Consider the following 24,510-nt stretch of genomic DNA (forward strand, 5'->3'; position numbering starts at 1 on the left):
AGAATAAACTGTGGACCCGTGGAGGTCCCACTTAGCCCAATGACTGCATCCATTTAGAGAATATAGAAAGTGTATTAATAAACAAGGGCTTCATTATTAAAGGACTGCATTTTTAAAACCACAAGAAAGAAAACTATACAGCTCACTCCTTTCGTAAGATGAAAGGTGCTTTGTGTCTGGTTTGGTGTTTTGGTTTTCTTTGTTGTTTTTTTTTTTTTAAGACATGGTGAAACTATTCATTTGAACCAAGTATAACAGCTTTTATTTATTAATATTAAACTGTTTACATGGCACCACTTCGGAACAACCAGTTATTTCTAGCCTTGAAAAATAAACAGCTCTTCTCATGCAAGTTTCTTTTCCTGCCATATTAACAAGTGAAAAACTACATATAAGTATGCATGTCTTGTGCCCTGGTTTGAAGCAACAAGGACACAAGATGTCTTGTTTCCAGAGGGCAATTAAGCTAAATTACTGATTTATGCAGAAAACCCATAAAAGCCCAACTTGATAGTTCTGTGCCAGCACGCAGCATCACCACAATACTTCACTGTTAACTGAAGATCTGAAAGTAAAAAGTTACAATGTCCATGCAAAAATGAGAACTTAAGAAATTCTTAGAAACGTTGTCAGGTATTACGCTGAAGTTTTGTGATACAATTTCGCTTACGCAGGATATAATGTTTTGGAATTTTATATTCCATCATCCCCCAAATCATTTTTTAAGAGACAGGAAGGGAGAAATACTGAGCAGTCATAACAAGATAAAATTACCTGAGAGAGCCTGAAGTGGTGAAACCTTTCACGTATGTCATACTGGGTTGCTGGTATGCCTATAAACGGCACAGATACTAACTGATTTTGAACCTGTAAATGTTTGGCACTTTGATATCCTGTGTCAAGGTATGATACATGAATATCCAGAAGCTTAAGCAAACTACTTCCTCATCACAAGAATATCCATTAATTTAAACTCATTTAGTAATTAAGTGAAAATGCATAGATAAATACTACCTGACAGCTTCCAAACCCCATGGCTTAGATATTTGGTACTACAGGACTGGAAAAGTAAGGCTAACTAGCTGTAACTAAAAGGCACTTCCCTGTCCCAAGAAGTCCTAACACTACAGGCTGCTAGACTGTACCCTAGCAGAAATATCATCATGTACTTACTCTTTTTAGGCTCTCTTTTACTATCACTCCTAGCAACTGCTGGAAACAAGACTCCGGCAAATAGAACCTGCTAACGCAAGGAACACATTCTTCTCTCACTTTGGCCTCACATTTTCAGCTAGTCACAGCTAGTTAGAGAATCTGGTGCTTTGTGCACCCTTAAGCTTCTTTATTTCACAATTATAAAGCCTGCAAGCTGCTCTGAGAAATTTAAACATCTAAACTATCCCTGTGCTACTGGCACTTGTGAAGTACACACTAGATAGGAGATGCACCTTACGTGCAGGGAGGGGTGTAAATTCAGTGGCTTTTGTAATTACAGTTCAAAAATTTTCATTAAAAAAAAATACATTTAGCCTTGGACAGTTACAAGAACATGTCAGTTTGTGCTATACAACATATACCTACGCACATGAGCTCTCATACTCCCGTGCTTTATTTTCAGCTTACAGAGTACCAGTGCCTTTCCATCACATGTAACTACCTGCCATACCAAATTTTTCCCATTTGCTCACGATTTGTGTATCATTTCTGATCTATCTTAACATTCTTGTCATTAACTATTATCCTAGTATCTGGCTGGTCCCTTTTACTCACATTGGACTCCATGTGACCTGAAAGATTCAGGACAATGCACAATGTAGTAATATTGCAGGGGAAAGTGAAAAGAATCAGAAACAGTCACTTGGTTTTAAAATAAATCTATCTGCCCTCACCCAGCAAAAAACACCATTCCTCTTCCAGCACAGCAGCAGAGGAAAGCCTTCCAGAACAGAGAGCACTTAGCGACCCCTTATGTTCACTCAAGTCTAAGAGGCTGAGTTTTGGTTAATAATTCTTCTAACAGTGCCAGGGTTTCAACACACACAGTTAAGAATGTAAAGCTAGCATTTTCAAGAAATTACATACTTCCAGCAGGCAGATACACCAAATGGAATGATTATTGTGGCTAATTTCTGATCTTGGAGAACAGCAACCTTTCTTTTGGGGGGAGAAAAAACTGACCTATATCTTCCAACACAGAGTAGAGAAGGGAAAAATAGCTACTGCCTTTAAATCATCAGTAATCGATTACGTACCATTGTGGTTAATGTTGGATATCTGCGGGAATGGAAGCAGTCCAGAAACTGCTGTATAAACTAACTTTATCTTAGGATGTCCCATCCCTGGCAGTGTTCAAGATCAGGCTGGTTCAAGATCAGGCTGGCTGGGGCTTTGAACTGCTGGCAGCTGGAAGGTCCCTTGCAACCCAAACCATTCTATGATTCTATGAATGCTCATGCCACTGAGATAGATAAGAACAGAAGTATTATGATACTTTTTTTCCTTTAAAACCACCTGCTATAACATGTAAACATTTCTAACAATCCTATTAAAAATATCTTTTAAAACAAAGATATGATTTGGTATAAATGCACCACCTTGTGTCTGCAAAACACCCTTTTTCTTTTTTTTTTCTGAACTAAGCTTCATTAGGAACTATTGCAAACATTTCCTACAATCAGAAAATACCTCTCAGATCTCAACTAAAGGGAAATAATTGGATTGCAGGCATTAGGCTCAAAAGCTTTTAAATATAAAGATAAAATCCTCATCCTTCAGTTTTCAACACTTTCATTTCATTCTACAAAATTCAGAGGGCTGTCAGATGACAACTTCTGAAATACAATTTATCACATTTTCTATTCTCTTGACATGGGGGAAATGGTAGTCATTTTCAACCTGCTAGAAAGCATGTTTGGAAGAAGTTCTGTTGATATCTATTTCAAAAAATCATATCATTCTAAGAACTGGGACAAAAATGCTCCTGAGGAAAGTATGCTTCTGCACTTTGAAAACATTTTCTCAATATTTTGTTCAACCATGCATTACACTTTTTTCCCCAACAAGCATAAGCCACCATGGTAATGCAGGAGTTACCCAGAATGTGACATGCTTACACAACGTATCTAGATGAACCAAACGGATGAATCTATACACAAATAACAGCACCTTTAAAATAGCTTTTTTCAGTCACAGGACTTAAAATTGAAAGGAAAAAGCCTACTGTTTACTTGCTGAAATGTACAAAGCAATGGACTTGGAAATACATATTTCAGTGCAGAAAAGACTATAAATAACTGGTTTTAGCTACAGACTAAATTCTTAAGATACACAGAAAAAGGCTATAGGCATATTCTCACTTAAAAGAAATAGCATTTTGTTTAATACAAAAATAGTTTTCAAGAGAAAAGACAAGCAGGAGAAATATCTCTAGCAAAGACAAAAGCTCCCAAAATAGTTCTTGCACACCTCTATCATAACCAAGTGAAGGCCTTTTAAGCATTAATTTTGAAAAGGCTTTGAAACTGAAGGAAATTAACACAGCTGCTGCTTTATACTCCTTCAAGAAGACGCTCGTTCTCCATAGAGTACTGTTAAAAAAGTGCTATTTCAAAAAGAATAGTGAATTATGTCACACAAACACTTCTAAAGTGGTTAGTATGAAATTTCCCCCATACTTTTTACGCTGTTCTCAGGCACTATCCTCAGTGCCTGATCAGGATTCCGTTGTCTATACTGTGCACTGGTTATTCGCGTTGGATCAGAGCAAATACACCTTGTAGATTTTCATAATATAGCCTGGACATTCCATAATCTTCAGTAATGCTGTTCCTCCTGAGTTCTGATTAAACACATCAGCTATCCTGGTTAGTCAGCTGGCCTGTAAGCAATCACAGGCTGCTCTTCACCAACATCTATCAACATATCTAATGGAACATGAGGCTTGTCATAGCCAGAAAACTTGAGACAGCTGTTTGGAATGACTGTCTGCTGTATTTCTGTGGCAGGAACATCTGGACCTGAAGAGTTACAGCATATATTCATTTGGCTACTGTCAGAAATAAAGTAATTCTCTCTTACTTTGTGATTTTGTTCATCATCAGCAGATACCTCCTCTGTGCTTTCCTGCACAGACACCTCTTCTGCTTTGGCTGGCGCCTCTGGCAGAAGAACAGAAGATATTCCTTCACTGGAGTTCTCAGGACTATCAGTTTCTTCTTTTGGCTCTACCTCCAGTGAGATTACTTCATCATTCTGTGGCAACACTGACTGGCCTGCCACGAAGCTTATTACAGACATATATTTTACTTCCGATTTTGGTTCTGGAATGCTGTCTGTGTTCAGGTTTCTTATCACACTGACCTTAAATTGGAAAAAAAAAAAAAAAATCCCTTTCAGTTCCACATAACCTACTAATTTGCTTTATCGTCTGTCAAAGTTTTGAGGTTGAAAAATAGAAAGTAACAAGTTCATAATACAGATTTAATGTTATTAAAAACCAATCCCAACAGAAATTACTAAAAATAGAATCTGGCTAGGTCAATTAGACTACATCTGTGACTTGAACTGTTCCATTAACACTTTCATGCAAGCTTCTATAAATACTTTCTATGTGCAAACAAGTATGCAAGGACCAAATCCATTTCATGTCACCCACTATATTTTAAGTTATTTCAAGTTTGCAATGTAGAAGAAACCAGTGAAGGAAGAAAAAGATGTAATACTCTGCAACTAGCTGAGGAAACCTTTCATATTTATAGCTAATGAGTGTAACTAAAATGCCTAGTATTTTGTGGCAACTGTCTCAACTAGGAGGGAAGTGAATTTTGGCAAGAGGTCTTTAAAACTACATGAGAACCTTTATGCGTACCCACTAGTCACATCTACGCTGAAGTCCTACTTATTTTCTCCTTCTTCCCCAAGCACTTCCTCAATGCTGTGACAAGCTTTTAACATTTCACTTTGAAACTCCTCCCCATGAAGAACATACCAATTCCTTCAATGGCCAGGCTGCACCTTGTTTTAAACATTTATGACATACTTTCAGGCAGTTTAGATTCTTTTATATATATGTACGTGTGTGTGCGTCCGTGTGTGTGTGTGTGTGTGTGTGTTTTCAAGGGCAGTTTAGGTTCTTTTATATGTATGTGTGTGTGTGTTTTCAAGGATACTTATGAAAATCAAGTAGGGTAAATTTTCAACTGTCTGACAGCATTCCCTAAAGCTAATAGAAAGCACAGGGAGAAAGGGTTATTCAACTAAAAAGCACCCTTTTCTAAATTTCACAATTCAACATATGTCTATCAGAGATGACCAAGTACTATAGATAAGCTAATTTCTTAATAAAATGTACACAGTCACTTTTTTCTGAGATACTTTGTAAACAAACAGTCTGACTGAAAAATCAGGTTGAGACAAATTTGGAAGAAAGGGATGTAGGTAGGAGGAGGAAAGTGAAAGAAAAATAATGTTGTTTTAAGAAAAGCTACAAATAGGCAAAAAGAACCTCCCAGTCTGTATTAGTGTTAAGAACTGAGCCATCAAAATCAAATCTGATTGTCCTTTTCCAGAATCTTCCTTGATCAGAAGGTTGGTGAGGCTGTAACTTTGCAGTCTTGCCTTCACAGTGTGCTGACTTCATTAGAACTTCCTTCATCACTCACTTAAGCCCCATACCTTCCCCCCCAAGTGCCCTGATATCTGTTGATGGTACTGTGGTTTAGGCTGGATCAATGGAACTACTGGAGCTTAAAAACCAAACACCATCACCACAAAACCCTAACAAGCATTCCCTGGAGAGCAGTTATTTGTAACCTAAGTGAGTTTTATAAACAGCTGGGTTAGCTCCACTAAAGTGAGGCAGTCCTCTTGGCTACCACTGGAAAGCTAGTAAAAACAGCATTAAGGTGGCTCTTAACACTGAGAATATACCACACTACAACCTTGCTGTCACTCAGCCATCATTCTCTCTGGATGTTCATTTTCTGCTATGCAGAAGCACTCAATACTATATAAGTAATGTTCAGAGTAATTTCCATGAGCATGTATGGAAACCACCCATTCCTAAGAAGCAGAATCTTAGAAGATAGTTACAGAAATCAGAAAACAATCAATAATGCACAGATACTAAAAATGTTATGAACAGCTGGTAGGATTAATGTACCTTTTGAAAACCTGTTCATACAGATATCTGAAAAAACACTGGATATTATGCTATACCAACACTGACCTTGAAGGGACCAGCACCTGTAATTTTAGGGTGAGCAGCAACACTCCAGTAGTCACACAGTAAGTGACAAGAGAAGACAATGCGCTATGTAAGCTGGAATACTTGAGGAATGCAAATGAAAACAAAATGCTACAGAAGCTATGGCTAAAAGCTGCATTTACAACTTTCCACTTCTCTCCATACCAGTACATGCTACGCTGAAGTTAAAACCTAAACCCAAGGACTTCTTGCTTCTGTTCTTCTTAGGATTTTCATGTAGCTCTAAAAAAATCAGTCCTAAAATGTGTTAAGGGACCACACTATACTCTCTGCAGGTTCTGCATTTCACAGTGCCAGCTGGCAATACTAGAGATAGAAACCCCAAATAAAGTAAGTACCCTCTGTGCAACTACATCCAAGACTTTAGTTCTCAAAAAGGAAATTGTTTTTCTCTCAGTTTTTGACCAAAGCAAGACAATGCAAATAAACTCTTATTCCCATCCATGAAAGAAGATAGCAATCAGAATTAAAGGACTCTTGCAAGTTTCCTGGTACCAAAGGTTCTTTAAAAGTCACTGAGTGATGACAATGTAGCAATTCATGCAGTTGTTTCTAACTTCCATGACAAGAAGTTAGCTTACTGCACTAACTGGAATGCCATTCAAAGCATCTCAAGCAGGCAAGAGTAATTAAGATACGGTTGTTATTTGAAGAGAAGCATTTACTGTAAGCAAGTTAGTATTTTTCTTTTGTGCACATTATCTCATACTAGCAAACTGACAACCAGTGAGTTTAAGCTGGATGACAGCAGTATTTCCTGGCATGTACATACAGGTGCTCAGATATCTTCCTGTCTTCAGTCGCAGTACCTGAGCTTTCAGGTCTTCCTTTTCTCAACAGACTAGGAAGATACACCAGTGAAAACCAGGATAAAGGACACACATAAACCACATATCCAAAAAAAAAAATCCATAAAAGGTACCAGTTTCTTTCTTATTTTCTAAGGGCTCGTCCACCTACAAATTCCAATTTTAAGATGCACATTTTCTGAGGAAAGTTTGAGAAGTCAGTTTCAAATCTTGTTAGGACCTTGACAAAATCTGCACAGCCTTTGCGTGGTCCACAACAACTTAATGCTGTGTAAATGCATGAACAGGAGACTGTGGTACTGCCCTGCAGGTGCTGACAAAGGGGGAAATATTCACAAAAGCTAACGAAGCAGCTTTTCTAAGATGACAAATTATTTGGGCAAGTATCAGTCAAAGTTTACAGGACCAATTACAATCCTCCAAATCAAAAATATATGTTCCAAATCAAAAACATCGTATAACTAAAAAAGCCAGAGTCAAACAGAAAATTCTTGCATTTCACGAATATCTGTAAGCGTTCTACAAATAACGTGAGAGAACACAGCCTTGACAATTCAGTCAGGCTCACAAAAAGCATCAGCAGACAGCAAAAAAGCTAAAACACTGAAGCTGGTTATTCTCAAGGATTCTCTCTCAGAGAGTGGATGTTTTCTACCCATGAAAATATTTGCCACCATTTAAAGAGGCAGTGGGGGAAAAAGAAGTGAAGTTAAAGCAGAGGAGATGCCTGTAGCATACCGGTAAATCAAGACCGGGCTCCTTTGAAAGTGGGTAAGCCCTTATCACAAATCTTACAACAAAAATCTAGTACAGGACAACTAACACAGAAGACAAACTGGAATGACTGAAGATGGTTGGTGGAAGAAGACAGCCTCTTGAAATACTTTTTTGAGATAAACAAAAGAAAACTAATGCCTCTACCTACAGCTGGACTCCTGTGATCCAGCAGAAGACCAGTATGATGAAGTTTTGTAAAGGAATCTGTCCCATTCACTAAATACATATCCTGGTAGGATTCTACTAGGAAGTGACTGAAATGTTACTCTTGGGAGTCACAAGCAGCACAACAAAGACTAACTATAGAAAATTTCTTTGGATCTAAATGGCAATGAATTTTTTTATTTAATTTGGGTATACAAGAGCTGCAAGCGTAGCTGCTTGATGATTACCATTTTCTTAGTTCTCCTTCTGTTGGAGAATTTCAACTTGCTAAAAGTCACTCAAATGGTGTTTTAGCATCTACTTAAAGCCACCAGGAAGCAGATCACCGGAAGGCAGCAGTCCTAAGATACGACACCTTGGCTAGCCTTTAAAGAGATGGAAAAATTCCCCAGGTTTCATTTTCAGACAAGCTCAGGTAAAGCACAATGTTCATAATCTGTACAGAAAGAAACATCTAGTACACATTCAAAGGTCAGGGTCCCAACTGCAAGAAGTCTAGAGACAGCTTCATATCATTAAACTTACTATTCAGATCATTTACATTATTTATTACTTTAAATGAGTAATCATAAAATAATCTATAATTAATTAGCTAAGTACTTATTTTACAGTCCCACATTAGTCATATCTGCAGTTCGTATTTGTTACTAGAAACTTCAATGAAAATGGACATAATCGCAGAATATCTTGAAGGAAGGGACCCATGCATCCAGTTGCACAGACTTTCAGAATACTAGACTGGTACATTTATGAGACCATGGTTGAAAAAAAAAACCAAAAAAACACAGGCATAAAGGTGTTATAGTTATAAAAGATAACTAGCTAGATATTAAAAAATCTGGTGCAGAAAAGTCTGAACTTACCAAAGACTTAGGTAGCTTTATGTTGTTCTTCCTTAGTTTCTTGCAGCCACAACATACTGTCAATATTAGGGTCAGGCTCAGAATAGCAACACACAGAATGATGATGTATTCTGTGCCTAAGGAGATAGACAAAATCTGTTAGAAAGCACTGCTGTACCATTTAGAATAACTTCAAAAAAAGTAACAGCTCAGAATGACAAATACACATTATAGCTATGCAATTTACCACCTTTTTCACTCAAAAAAAACTTAATTTACAAAGCATTATATCAAGTAAATAAAAATTAGAATGAAGATTTTCAATTCCTGTCAACAAATGATGCTTTACAGAGGTAAAAATTTTGCAATTAATTTTTTATTCCTTAGAGATGATGGGGGGGATGAACAGATTTGTATGTTTTACATACAAATAGCTAAAATGTGACGTCTTCCATAACATAAAATTGTTAACTTTTACTATTAAGATTCTGCTAGTCTGACTGTCCTTAGCATCCGCCCCCCTCAATCATAGAATCATAGAATAGTTAGGCTTGGAAAGGACCTTAAGATCATCTAGTTCCAACCCCCCTGTCATGGACAGGGACACCTCACACTAAACCATGTCACCCAAGGCTCTGTCCAACCTGGCCTTGAACACCACCAGCGATGGAGCATTCACAACCTCCCTGGGCAACCCACTCCAGGGCCTCGCCACTCCTACAGTAAAGAACTTCCTCCTTATATCCAATCTAAACTCCCCTGTTTTAAGTTTCAACCTGTTACCCCTTGTCCTATCACTACAGTCTCTAATGATGAGTCCCTCCCCAGCATCCTTGTAGGCCCCCTTCAGATAGTGGAAGGCTGCTATGAGGTCTCCACGCAGCCTTCCCTCCTCCAAGCTGAACAGCCCTAACTCTCTCAGCCTCTCTTCAAATGGGAGATGCTCCAGCCCCCTGATCATCCTCGTGGCCCTCCTCTGGACTTGTTCCAACAGTTCCATGTCCTTTTTATGCTGAGGACACCAGAACTGCACACAATACTCCAAGTGAGGTCTCACAAGAGCAGAGTAGAGGGGCAGGATCACCTCCTTTGACCTGCTGGTCATGCTCCTTTTGATGCAGCCCAGGATACGGTTGGCTTTCTGGGCTGCAAGCACACACTGCTGGATCATGTTCAGTTCCAACACCCCCAAGTTCTTCTCCACAGGGCTGCTCTGAATCTCTTCTCTGCCCAACCTGCAGCTGTGCCTGGGACTGCTCCAACCCACGTGTAGGACTTTGCACTTGGCATGGTTAAACTTCATAAGGTTGGCATCAGCCCACCTCACAAGCATGTCGAGGTCCCTCTGGATGGCATTCCTTCCCTCCAGCGTATCAACCGAACCACACAGCTTGGTGTCATGGGCAACCTTGCTGAGGGCGCACTCAATCCCACTGTCCCTGTCAGCGACAAAGATGTTGAACAAGACCGGTCCCAACACCGATCCCTGATGGACACCACTCGTTACTGGTCTCCAGCTGGACATTGAGCCATTGACCACAACTCTTTGTGTGTGGCCATCTAGCCAGTTCTTTATGCACCGAGTGGTCCATCCATCAAATTGATGTCTCTCCAGTTCAGAGACAAGGATGTCGTGTGAGACAGTATCGAACGCTTTGCACAAGTCCAGGTAGATGACATCAACTGCTCTATCCCTGTCCATCAGTTCCATAGCCCCATCATAGAAGGCCACCAAATTGGTCAGGCAGGATTTCCCCTTAGTGAAGCCATCCTGGCTGTCACCAAGCACCTTGTTTTTCATGTGCCTTAGCATGCCCTCCAGGAGAATCTGCTCCAAGATTTTGCCAGGCACAGAGGTGAGACTGACTGGTCCATAATTCCCTGGGTCATCCGTTTTCCCCTTCTTGAAAATGGGGGTTATATTTCCCTTTTTCCAGTCATCGGGAACTTCACCTGACTGCCATGGTTTTTCAAATATGATGGACAGTGGCTTAGCAACTTCACTCGCCAGCTCCGTCAGGACCCGCGGATGGATTTCATCAGGTCCCATGGTACCATTTCATCAGGTACCATTGCTTTTGTGTATAAAAAAAGGAACACAACTGCGTCTATCAATTTTATCTCTCTTCTCTATTTTTGGGCCATAATGAAGTAACATTTAAAATTTTCTAAGAGGTTATTTATATTATTACATAAAGTTATAACTTTATATAATAAAGTTATCCCAACTTTATGACAAGTTTATAGCTGCTTCAAACTCAAGGAAATGTACATACATGCTCCAAAATGATGAGACTAAGCAAAAAGTCATTTGTTAGAAGTGAGACAATGTTTCTGAAAACCATGCAACTTAATGAATGATCCATTTGTCACTTGTTAATTACACTAATCATCAGGTGCAATGGAAACAGGTCTTGTAATACCAGTGAAGCAGGAAAAGCACCCAAAATTAAGGGTTACTTAAAAATAACACATGATCTTCAAAGGTCTGTAGAACTGGAAAGTGCTTTTGAGAAAGAATGACGATGCCTTCCCTTTTTTCATATTCCCCCATAAGCATCCAAGTCATTCCATGGCTGTATCAGAGCTTGAATACTTAGCTAGATCAGATCTCTGGTCAGACTCAGCATGTTTGTACTAAAGCTTTAGAATCCTCTTACTCAATGTCCACTTGAGAGGAATATCAATGCAGCTTTCTTCTGATGGGGCACCAATTATCAGATTGCCATATAGAGTTCCCTTTGCTGAAACACAGTAAGTGGAACCTTCATCAGGAACTGGGATGTTGACGCTACATTTATACATCGTACAGCTGTCTTCTGAGAAGAATTTTTTGCTCTGTAACAAAAAATTAAAGTCACATATCATTTGAGTCAACACAACAATATAGATATTACAGTATCTACCAATACTTCTAAAAATCCTAAAACAGTATTTGGTATAGCTCCTACATCACCTATATGCCTTGCAAAAGCTGTGTAAACTTCAGCCATCACTTTATGAGCTACCTTCAGATGTTCTCTCTGATCAGGCTTCCAGGTAAAATTTGTGCTGTTCATGGTCTAGATTTGCAGCCCTAATTCACTTATAAAACTTGTACGCTGTTGTGGCTTAACCTCAGCCAGTAACTCAGAACGATGCAACCACCTGCTCACTATCCACCCGTTTTCTCCCCCCACTCCTAGAGGGAAGGGGAGGAGAATGGAAAGAACGTGACTCCCACAGGTTGAGATAAGAACAGTCCAGTAAGTAAGGTATAACACAAACCACTGCTGCTGCCACCAATAATAATAATGATAAGAGAAATAACAAGGGAAGAGAATACAACTGCTCACCACCCGCCAACTGATACCCAGCCCAACCCGTGCAGTGATCTAGACCTTCCGGGTAACTGCCCCCAGTTTATATACTGGGCATGACATGCTGTGGTATGGAATACCCCTTTGGTTAGTTTGGGTCAGATGTCCTGTCTCTGCTTCCTCCCGCCTTCCCCTCCTCCCCAGCAGAGCATGAGACTCAGAAAGTCCTTGGTCAGAGTAAACATTACTTAGCAACAACTAAAACCATCGGTGTTATCAGTCAGTGCTGTTCCCAGGCTGAAAGTCAAAACCACAGCACTGCACCAGCTACTAAGGAGAAAAGTGACTGCTACTGCTGAACCCAGGACATATCCATATGAAAAGGTAACTGTAAATAAACACATCTATTACAGTTTTTCTCAAAAACTAAATAAAATTATTATTAAATAAAAAGAGTTATCAGTTTCTTGAAAGGTAATCTTCTTAAATGGAAAGTCTAGCTAGACAAGTAAAAGGTGCATGAGTTACTAATGTTTTAGCACGCATGCAGAAACCATACCATGAGATCCAGTAACTATCTTGTATACAACTAATACAGTAACCTCATGTTTGTTATAAGACATCCATTTGGACAACTAAAATCCAGGCCTTCCAGTCTCGTATCTCACTGTGACACACTCCACATTTTAGGGCATCAGTGGTCCTGTGTTACGTTCAACTGTTTTCTTGGTATCTGTTCCTCTGTGTCACAGGAGTGAACATCTTGTTTGTAAGTTTCAGGTAAACAAGTATTTTTAATTTGCAGTTTTCATCTGGAACTCACCTGAGTTTTACTATCCCAAAAAGTCACCAAGTACATGATCTCTGAATAAATGTCTTCAATCCCAGGAAGAAGCTCCACTGATGGGAACGCAGGATGGTAAATATCAACCACAATTTTATCACCACGCCTTGAGAGATTCAGTTTTGGTGGTCCTATTTTGCCTGCAATACATTGCACCTTTGCTATTAGGCCAAAGCTTTTAACATAAAACATGCTATTTATAGGTACCTTTCAAAAATTCAAAGATTTGAGAAGAATTACATGCTTATTTCAATGCTGTTAATATTGAGTAGCTATGACACGTAAGAGGTATTTGGATACATTCATGAATCTACTTCTAAAACAGAAACAGAGATTGTCTGTGCAGAGCTTCATTGTTAAGTAACCCAACTGTCCTATATGCATAAAGCCATAAAAATTCAGATCACTGAAAACCAGAAAAATCTAGCAAAGGAATTAAACTTACATGTGAATAAGAACAAACGACAAAATACTTCTGACTAGATCCCATCATAAATTACACTCAACTAAAAACAATACTGTTCTGAAACAAAGGTTACCTGAAAATCTAAACAAATCTCATCTTGAGCAACAGTACTCAGGAAACCTGATTCCCCATGGAAATGGGCTATGTGAACTTCCAGCATCTAATAATCTGACTAAACATATGAGTTCCAGCTAAACAACTTTCATACTTCATTTCATCCCAGACTCCTGAATTTATGACATTCATTCCCTAATGAGACACAACAATACAACAAAAAGGATAATTACTAAGTTTTTTAATCTGGGGGGGAAATTACGAGGTTTAGTTTATGATGGAACTTACCATGCTTTTGCAAAATAAACTCATTTGTCTCAACATACTCAGACTGTTGTGACCCAACAACAGCTTTAACTCGAAGCCAGTGAGAGGCAAAAGGCTCATATATTTCCCTTGAGAGATCACAAAAATGAGCTGAAATGTTTACACAAGTTGAGACGATCTTATAGTAACCTAAACTGTAAAACAGATGAAGTAATAGTTAATACAATTTGAGCTGCACAGTATTGTACAATACACTGCCTGGACAAAATATCTGTGAGGGTGACAGAGCACTGGCACAGGTTGCCCAGGGAGGTTGGGGTGTCTCCATCCCTGGATATATTCAGAAGCCATCTCGACATGGCCCTGGGTGACCTGCTCGAGATGATCCAGCTTGAGCAGGGGGACTGGAGCTACAGAGATGGCCTCCAGAGGTCCCTGCCAACCTCAACCACCCTGTTATTTGACAATTTCTCCACGAATTTACACATAGGCAACCCTCACCCCATTGAAAGAAAATAATTTACTATGGACTGATTGCTTTTTTATGCTTCTAGAGACTATCAGATACAGGAAATGACAAAAGACTAAGAACTTACCTGTAAGGTTTGATTTCCACAATAAAACGAGGCGTTTCAGACATAGGTGGGTACTGCCAATGCAAGATAGTTTTGAAATTTTCTGATGTTACTGTGATCTGCATTGGTGAAGGCACTACAAGAAATAGAAAAATTGCACTTTCATAAGCAGACCCAGTCAAATGTAAGAACAAGCAAATATATTTTCTAAATTACTTGGAAAAGGCAACATACTTGAAATGACTGAAAAAATGAGACTATTAATAATCACAAATACTTCCCCTCAAATGGACTAGTTTGTCAACAGTATGAGTAAGTACTAGTCCCATAAGATGATTTATTAATGTCACCTACAGAGACAGCTTTCTCAATGTTTGCAATCCAAAACCTATATAACACACACACGTTGAAAACAGGTCCATCAGATAGCCCATATCAGATTCTTAATCTATGGTGATTATACCCCTATGTTGGTATTATATGGGTATACCAACAAGACACATAGTATGAATCTATTTAAGTCAGAGGAAATTAACACAGCTCCTGTAGATTTCTCTTGCTCTTGGAAACTGAAGGAGGAAGAAAATACCAAAGCTGCAGTACCAATGTCTGTGGTTCAGAGGTGCCCTACTGAATCCTACAGTCTCCTTCCTAACGCAGGCTTGCCAAAAACACAACAGGCCTGCCAGGGAACACCTGTATTCAACACGAATTGCTGACAATGACATTTTTACCACTCCTGTAGTATTTTCAGAAAGCTGTAATGATGACTATAATAGACTACTAACATTTGTAAGGAATTTGAATACTGAAGCTGTAATACAGTTCTATATACAGGAAAGTGTTTAAAGGACATTCAGTAAACATCAAAGGTAATGCAGTAAGACATACAAAAATAAAAAGCAGCATGGATAGAAGCTTGCTGTATTAGACTATTTTAAGCACCAACAGTAACAGGGATATTGGGGAAGCAGCTCCAGGGGAAGGAAATTACATGATTTTGTAATTATTGAAGGCTGTCACGAGGGATTCAGAAGGAGAAGAAGGAACCCGATGGTCACTCAACCTATTTTAATAGTTACTTCTTAGCTTCTCAATGTCTAGTTTGGCTTTCTTAATATATCTTTCGTGAAATTATGACAATTAACTCATATTTGACCTGCTCTACGCTGCTGCTTGCTCATAAAGCGTTCCAACTTCACTCTGTGATATACTGAGGGAAAGTAAACATTTTTCACCTCTTGAGAACAAGACCACAAAGATGACACTCTACAGAAAGTAATACACAGAGGCCGAGATATGCTATTAACCACGAAGACATGATACACATAACACACATCATTGCAAGTGGTGCTGTGGTTTAGTTAAGTTTTAATACATTCAGAAGTGGTATTTCAGTTACTGGAAAAAGGAACACAACCATCAAATTCTCAACCACAAGAAAAAAAAGGTGACAAGTTGACAGAAGAGGTGTCAAAGTACACAAGTGTTACCTCAAATTTTTAGCATTACTTCAAATTTTTAGTGTTAAGGCACAGCAGTAAGTCTTACAAAATTTTACTTTTGTGTACTCTTATACAAATAAAACTACACTTAACAGAAGAGTGGAAAATGATGTCCCAGAGCATATCTGAACTGACAGTAGACGCTACATGGCTTTTAGTTATGCTATTACATACCACCTTGCTTTCTCCTCCCTCATTCTTCTTCCCAACCCCACATTTTTGTGAGTTTTTTGTATACAGTCAGAGTTGCTACCCTGGATGCAAAGAAAGAAAACTTTAGAGCTACTCAGGGAGCTACTTAGCAGTATCCCCTGGGGATCTGCTTATGAGGGCTTCGGGATCCATGAGGGCTGGTCAGCTTTTAAGACAGACCTTTTAGAGCACAGAAGGAGGTAATCCCATGGTGTCCTAAGTCAAGCAAGCAGGGCAGACCAGCTTGGCTGAACAGGGAACTCATGGAGCTCAGGAGGAAAAAGAAACTGTATGACCTCTGGAAGCAAGGTCAGGCTTTGCAGGAAGATTACAGAGCCATGGTTTGGAGGAAGACACAAGAAGCCAAAGCTAGTTGAAATTGGCCAGTGTTGTTTCAGATAAGAGGGCTTTTTTAAGTACATTAATAGCAAATGGAGTTCTAAGGAAAACACTGGACCAACTTGTTGAACATAGTCACTTAACAGGGATGAAGAAAAAGCAGATCCATTCTATGTTGGGGTTTTTTGCAGGTTTTTGGTTGGCCTTGTGTTGTTGTTTTTTTTTTCTCAGTCTATAATAATCATAGAATCACAGAATAGTTAGGTAGACCTTGGGATACCTGATCCTCTAAGTCAGAGGACCCTGAGTGAGGGAACAGTGACTTATTTCAGTGAGCACTGAAACTTTAAGTGGCCAGCTGTATCAGCTGAATGTTCACAAATCCATTGGGCCTGAAGGGATTCACCCCACAGCACTGAAGAAGCTAGCAAATGTTAGAGCAGGATGTTTCTTGATCATCTACCAAAGTCCTGGGGAGGTTACTGTCGACTGGAAACTAGCCAACACTACTCCAGTTTACAATACGGGCATGAGGGAAGACCCAGGAAGCTACAGATCTGATAGACAACTTCAGTACCTGGAAAATTTATGGAGAAGATCATACTGGGTGCAACTGAAAGACATTTAAGAACACCACAATCATCAGGCACAGTCAACATAGGTTCAAAGGAAAAGCCCTGTTAAACTAATTTAATATCCTTCTACAATAAGGTCATCTGCCAGGTGGATGAGGGGACAGCAGTAGATGTACTTTTCCTCTGGATTTCAGTAACGCTTTTGCTAGTGTCCCTCACAGCATCCTTCTGGACAAATTGTCCAACTCTGAGATGAGCAGGTACCTGATGCTCTGGGTGAAGAACTGGCTAAACAGCAGGGCTCAAAGGGTTGTAGTGAATGGGGCTGCCTCAATTCTAGGACCTGCTCTTATCAGTATTTTTGCCAATGATCTGGATGCAGAGGGATCTACATAGATTAGAGCATTGGACACTGATTAATGGGATGAAATTCAAGAAGTCCAAATGGCAGATTATGCACGGCGGGCACAAGTATAAACTCAGAGGGGAGTGGCATGGCAATGTAATACTCTGAAGTACTTGTAAACTTCAACTCAACTAAAAACTAAACAACTAAAAGCAACTAAAAAGCAACTAAAATGACTCTACTCCTCCACAGCTTCATGAAAGACTACTCAACCTAAGCCTCTGCTCTTTTACCCAGAGATCATTTTTAACACACTCCAGCTCTGAGACTTTCTTCACGAACTGTACCACCATACAAATCACCTTACCAGGCACCAGGAACATCACCATCAAAACATCAGTACCTCTGATGGCACTACAAGTTGGCTTTGATCACTTACAGGAACGAGTTTTACACAGACTGTTACCACATGGTGGCAAAGATTCAGTAGGTGGGACTACTATGTGATGTGTGTATTTATACATACATAATCAAATACCTTCTCCATGTGCAATTATCATAGAATCATAGACCAGAAAGGACCTGAAGATCATCTAGTTCCAACCCCCTGCCATGAGCAGGTGCACCTTATCTAGACCATATCAGCCAAGGCTCTGTCCAACCTGGCCTTGAACACTGTCAGGGATGGAGCATACACTGTTTCTTTGGGCAACCCATTCCAGTGCCTCACCACCCTCACAGTAAAGAACTTCTTCCTTTTATCTAACCTGAATTTCCCCTTGTGAAGTTTAAACCCATCATCCCTTGTTCTGTTGCTACAGTCTCTGATGAAGAATCCCTCTCCAGCATCCCTGTAGGCCCCCTTCAGCTATTGGAAGGCCACTATGAGGTCTCCATGCAGAATTCTTTTCTCCAGGTTGAACAGCCCCAATCTTCTCAGCCTGTCTTTCCACAGGAGGTGCTCAAGCCCCCGATCATCCTTGTGGCCCTCCTCTGAACTTGCTCCAACAGCTCTATGTCCTTCGTATGTTGAGGACACTAGAACTGCACACAGTACTCCAAATGGAGTCTTATGAGAGAATTAACTAATGTATTTCAGTTCTGTTAATGTATTTAACATCTTCAGGAAATTTGCATAGCAGACAGGAAGGACATACATGTGGGAGGAAAACCAATGCAACCAAAAAGAGTTGTTTTACTGCAAATATGGGCTGCTTGGTTTCAGGCTGCTAAGAAATAATGGGGTTTTTTGGTTTGTTGTTTCGTTTTTTCCAAAGTAACAGGAACAGTATACCTAGTTGCACCTTCTAAGACTAAGGAAGATAACTCATACAACTAATTCACTAGTTGCATACAATATATGATACAGTTCTGCTTCAAAAGCATTCATCAAGCCAGAAGAAATGCTTGCTTGTATCTACAAGAGAAGTCTAGTCTAACTTGTCTTGACTTGTCTTGTTTTGTACATTCACTTCCCCAAGTTGAACACGCCACACTACACATCTTTCACAAATCTCATGAGGGTCAAAGACATGCAGAAGATTTTTACACTAGCTTGAAACTACTCTACCTTGTTCACTATATAAAAGCTCCTGAATAACACTATGTATAGAAAGGACTCATGAAATAGAAGTTTGAAGCAAGCATATATTCAATAAAATCTCTTTTTAAGCATATACAGAAGGACTTGATTTTTTTATATATATATGTATGTATATATGTAATACACATATATGTAGATGCCTCACCAGACCATTAAGCCTCAGCAATGCATCACCCAACAGCAAAAAAATCAAAACAATGAACTACAGAAAGACAAGCTATGAAAAAAAAAGAAAAATTTGAAAAGAGCTGTTGAAAGTCTCCTCCTTTCTTCTGGATTTCCATGAAAACCCAACAAATCCTTACAATCCCCAAGTGATACACCACAGGAAAAGAGTTTTAAGTCATTTCGATGGGCCAAGAGGAACAACGGTTTGAACTCTGCTGTGGATTCACGCCAAGTGTGTAACTCATTATTTAACCAGCTGAAAGACAGCCAGACACACCATGCTAACAAATCAGTCCCTTCTGGTCCTCTGACTGGGAATACAGTGTGCTTTCCTTATGCCAGCCCTGTGCTCCACTTGAGCTCCTATATCCACTTCAACTGCATCCAGAAAGGGTAGCAGCTTTGGCGACTGCACAATTGTGAAAAACTAACTCTCCTCAGCTTTCACCACCACTGAAAGAGAAGACAAGGGAAAAGACATCAGAAAAGTCCACACTACCCAAGAATACTCTCACAGGACTTTGAAGCCATACACAGTGAAGAAAAAGAAAAAAATGCAAGTGTCAAAAAGGCAGCCAAGGCCCTGAAAAACAGGTTCAGAGAGTAGTAAATCAGTGCCAAGAAGGGTGAAAAATAGCACATAAAAATAATTAGTCTGTTTCTAAAAGCTGCATTTCCTTCTAGAATGGCCCTCTTTAATAATTTAGAGTCTCACTTCACTGTTCTGAATCAAGCAAGACTGGCCTGTATTAAAGCAGAGCACAGCCACCTGGTGACTAGAAGAGAGCTAGGAGCACTGCCCAGAACTGCAGGACAGAATTTTAGCTGCAAGAGGTTGGCACTTAGCACAGGCTGCAAGAGCGTCAAGCACATGCCATAGGAAGGAACTGGAAGTGACTGATACACTGATGTTCAAGTATTGGCTCTGTCCACTGCCACATTCCCCTTCAGGGCAGCATGCCTAGGTTAGCATGCATCCATCTCTACTGTGCGCTCCTGGCACTGAAGATGAACAGCCCAGCTACTGCTAGTCAAGACTGCTGGAGGGTAGAGTGCCTGTCTGGCTGGCTTTGGTGGAGTGTGAGACAACCGAGATCACATTCCATCATCCAATGTCTCAAAGATTGGTGTGAGGAGCCAAAGTTCACTGTCCCAAAGATGAATGCAAGGAGCCGAGATCACATTCCACTGTCCACTGTCTCAAGGATTGCTGGTGATGGGAAACTGCTGCTGAGACTACACAGTCAACATGTTCAGCAGAAACAGCCTGACTACAGACAGGCACAGCTAAAGAGCTGATTGCAAGATCAATGAAAGTGGATGTGGGGGATCAACCAGGAATGTGCAATACTTCATATTGCCATGGAAATTAACAATAAGAACACAGGTACTTCCCCCTAATGCATAATAAAAGGGGACAAAGGTAATCACTGCTGTAGCCACCTACTACCAAAGACTACGCACCCTTGGAACGCTGCTGGATCTACAGTGGTGACTATCTCTCCACACTATGTTCCAAACACTTGCTTACTTCCTATCTTCTTTTCTGATCTGCCTATTGCTATTAAATAATTATCTTTTTTAATAATTATCATTTTATAATAAATTGACCAATTGCAGTACTTGACCTTGTTTGTGTCTTAATTCTCAACACTGGATTTTATCCAGTCAGACCATGACAGCAGAGGAACTCAACAGAGCAGCAAAAAACAAGCAGCAAGGTGGCAAAAAAATTTGTTCCAGCTACCTGATCGACCGCCTTCTAAGTGGCAGCACCCACACAGCATATGTGGAAAGGTTTGCATGTGCCAGCCTTCACTCATTTCCATTTGTTCCTCCAAAAGCAACCCAGAGCACATACATCTCTTGTAATGTTGCTCCTATACCCTGATTGTACTTAGTTACTAAAACCAATCTTAAATTACTGCAGGTAACAGCAATTTTATGCAGATCATTCTACCAGAAGTTCCCAAAAGATCTTAAATTAAAAAAAGGAAACCACATTTTATTTACAAATTATTCCCTGCTGGTTTCGTCCTCAAGCCTCACAACAAGCTCAAACAAGATAAATACTTCACAGGATACAGAGAACTCTTTCAAAGAGTCACCCTATGTTTGGAGGTGGGACACAGGATCACAGACATATTTCATCACTAACTTTGCAAAGCTTCACATCAAGCTGAGTAACGGGGATATACCCATAGATCCAGATGAAGTTGAATGTACACGACCCATGTGGCGAAAACTTACACGGAATGCACCATCATCATATGCCCATTCATTGGCAACAGTAACCTGGAATGACATAGTACCACTAACAGTGGATGAAATGGTTCATAAACTCTGAGAGTTCGAAGACAATCTCACCCCTTCCATCATCTCAGCTGTGGAAAAGCTGTCCCAGGATCTCAAACAATTGAGGGATGATCTATCTGATTTATCCAGCTCCTCACGTGTACCAACACACATCTCAGCTATTAACAAAAGGTGTCCTATTGTTCGAGAGAGGAGATGCAGGAGGTATATGCCATGGGCTACCCTATGGTTCTACCTGTGGGATCACGGAGAAGACATGACAAAGTGGGATAGAAAACCTACTTCAGCTTTGGAGGAACAGGTCAGTGAATTGAAGAGGGGAGCAAGGGCCAAGACTGATCATGAGAGCTACGGCTTCAGTCTCTGGTGAGCAGTTTCCCAGATGGAGTGGAAGAGCTGATTTTCCTCCAGCTCCTGTGATAACGAAGAATAATCCCTTTCAACACGACTTAAGTGTCCAACGCTGTGATGACCATTAGAGGGGCCCTGCCTCCAGCCAGGTGGAGGTAGGGGACAATCAGATTTACTGAACTGTGTGGATCAGATGGACTGGCACATCAGTCCCACAGAAGAAGGCTCTAGTAGATACCGGTGCACAGTGTACCCTGATGCCATCAAGCTGTCAAGGGGTGGAACCCATCTATATTTCTGGAGCGACAGGAGAATCCCAAGAGTTGACTGTGCTGGAGGCTGAAATCAGCCTGACTGGGAGGGAATGGCAAAAGCACCCTATTGTGACTGGCCCAGAGGCTCCATGCATCCTCGGCATAGACTACCTCAAGAGAGGGTACTTCAAAGACCCAAAAGGGTACCAATGGGCTTCTGGTATTGCTGCTTTGGAGACTGAGGAAATTGAGCAGCTGTCCACCTTGCCTGGTCTCTCAGAAGATCCTTCTGTTGTGGGGTTGCTGAAAGTCGAAGAACGAGTGCCAACTGCGACAACAACAGTGCACCGGCGGCAATATCGCACCAACCGAGACTCCCTGATTCCCATCCATCAGCTGATCCGTAGACTGGAGAGTCAGGGAGTGATCAGCAGGACCTGCTCACCCTTTAATAGCCCCATATGGCCAGTGCGAAAGTCTAATGGAGAATGGAGACTATTGTGGCCTGAATGAAGTCACACCACCATTGAGTGCTGCCGTACCGGACATGCTAGAATTTCAGTATGAACTAGAGTCAAAGGCAGCCAAGTGGTATGCCACGACTGATATTGCCAATGCATTTTTCTCAATTTCCCTGGCAGCAGAGTGCAGGCCACAGTTTGCTTTTACTTGGAAGGGTGTCCAGTTCACTTGGAACCGACTGCCCCAGGGGTGGAAACACAGCCCTACCATCTGCCATGGACTGATCCAGACTCCACTGGAACAGGGGCAAGCTCCAGAACACCTGCAATACATTGATGACATTATTGTGTGGGGCGATACAGCAGAAGAAGTCTTTGAGAAAGGGAGGAAAATAATCCAAATCCTGCTGAAAGCCGGTTTTGCCATAAAACGGAGTAAGGTCAAGGGACCTGCACAGGAGATTCAATTTTGGGGAATAAAATGGCAAGATGGATGTAGACAGATCCCCACAGATGTGATCAACAAGGTAACAGCAATGTCTCCACCAACTAATAAGAAAGAAACGCAAGCTTTCTTGGGTGCTGTGGGGTTCTGGAGAATGCACATCCCAAATTACAGTTCGATTGTAAGCCCTCTCTATCATGTGACCCAGAAGAATGATTTTAAATGGGGCCCTGACCAACAACAAGCCTTTGAGCAAATTAAACGCGAGATAGTTCATGCAGTAGCCCTTGGACCAGTCCGGACAGGGCCAGATGTAAAAAATGTACTGTACACTGCAGCTGGGGAGAATGGTCCTACCTGGAGCCTCTGGCAGAAAGCTCCAGGGGAGACTTGAGGTCGACCCCTCGGCTTTTGGAGTCGGGGATACAAAGGATCTGAGAACAATGGACACTATTGTCCAGGTTATTCATGAGTGTGAAACATGTGCTGCAATTAAACAAGCCAAATGGTTAAAGCCTCTTTGGTATGGGGGACGATGGTTAAAGTATAAATATGGGGAGGTCTGGCAGATTGACTATATCACACTGCCACCAACCCGCCAAGGCAAGCGCCATGTGCTTACCACGGTGGAAGCAACTACCGGCTGGCTGGAAACATACGCTGTGCCCCATGCCACTGCCCGGAACACTATCCTGGCCTTGAGAAACAGATTTTGTGGCGACACAGCATCCCAGAGAGAACTGAGTCAGGCAGTGGGACTCATTTCCAGAATAACCTCATAGATATTTGGGCCAAAGAGCATGGCATTGAGTGGGTATATCACATCCCCTACCATGCACCAGCCTCTGGGAAAATCGAACAGTACAATGGGCTGTTAAAAACTACACTGAGAGCAATGGGGGGGGAACTTTCAAGCACTGGGATACACACTTACCAAAGGCCACCTGGTTGGTCAACACCAGAGGATCTGCCAACAGGGCTGGCCCAGCCCAGTCAGAGCTTTTACATATTGTAGAGGGGGCAGAGTTCCCATGGTGCATATGAAGATTTTGCTGGGGAAGACAGTCTGGGTTATTCCTGCTTCAGATAAAGGCAAACCACTGGGAAGATGGGGAAGTCCAATGTATACCTTAAGGGGATCTGATTTTAGGGGAAAACAGCCAATGAACTTAATTGTATGCTGTTGCCTGCTGTGTAATAAATACTTTTATAGCCCATCAACTAGATGTCTTCAGGTCACCAGCAACTAGCCCTGACTTCCCTCAAACCATCATCCCAACAGAGAATGAACTTTGATAGAACCGGACGAGTTCTGCAGTAAAGGAACGACCAGCATCAGCAGGCAACAATCCAATACTGCACACAGGCTTTCCTGCCCTGAAAGATTGTTACAAGAGATGGAACCTGACATCATGGACTGAATGGACTCGGCAGCATTATAGGGATTGGTCCATGCACTAAGAAAATGACCTCTTTCTCTTGGCCTGTGTGTATATGGATGTATATATGTGGGAGAGCAATGGTGTATTGAAAATGTGGGATCTGAGCATGACGTGAATGGTATGGAATAAGGGGTGGATACTGTCCTGGGT

At 40.9% G+C, this 24,510-nt stretch overlaps 1 protein-coding gene across 1 annotated transcript; it reads right to left on the reverse strand.

The window, feature by feature from the left end:
* Positions 1-3,101: 3,101 nt before the first annotated feature.
* Positions 3,102-20,995, reverse strand: IFNGR1 (interferon gamma receptor 1). The gene is made up of 7 exons (XM_062639676.1): positions 20,839-20,995; positions 14,385-14,499; positions 13,810-13,982; positions 12,981-13,141; positions 11,519-11,696; positions 8,880-8,995; positions 3,102-4,359 (listed from the first exon to the last, which is right to left on the reverse strand). Exons 1-7 carry the CDS (start codon positions 20,948-20,950, stop codon positions 3,865-3,867), a joined length of 1,350 nt encoding a protein of 449 aa, XP_062495660.1. The 5' UTR covers positions 20,951-20,995; the 3' UTR covers positions 3,102-3,864.
* Positions 20,996-24,510: the final 3,515 nt, after the last annotated feature.

The sequence above is a fragment of the Pezoporus occidentalis genome, unplaced genomic scaffold, assembly GCF_034315485.1.
Source record: "Pezoporus occidentalis ecotype Australia unplaced genomic scaffold, CSIRO_AGI_Poc_V1 ctg61, whole genome shotgun sequence".
Classification (NCBI taxonomy): domain Eukaryota; kingdom Metazoa; phylum Chordata; class Aves; order Psittaciformes; family Psittacidae; genus Pezoporus; species Pezoporus occidentalis.

Excerpts from the sequence above, each read along its gene's own strand:
- IFNGR1 (XM_062639676.1), bottom strand. The coding sequence starts at position 20,950 with ATGTGCTCTGGGTTGCTTTTGGAGGAACAAATGGAAATGAGTGAAGGC. Across the intron at positions 14,500-20,838 it reads CTTAGAAGGCGGTCGATCAG|TGCCTTCACCAATGCAGATC; the intron begins GTAGCTGGAACA and ends TATTTCTTGTAG. Across the intron at positions 13,983-14,384 it reads GTGGAAATCAAACCTTACAG|TTTAGGTTACTATAAGATCG; the intron begins GTAAGTTCTTAG and ends TCTGTTTTACAG.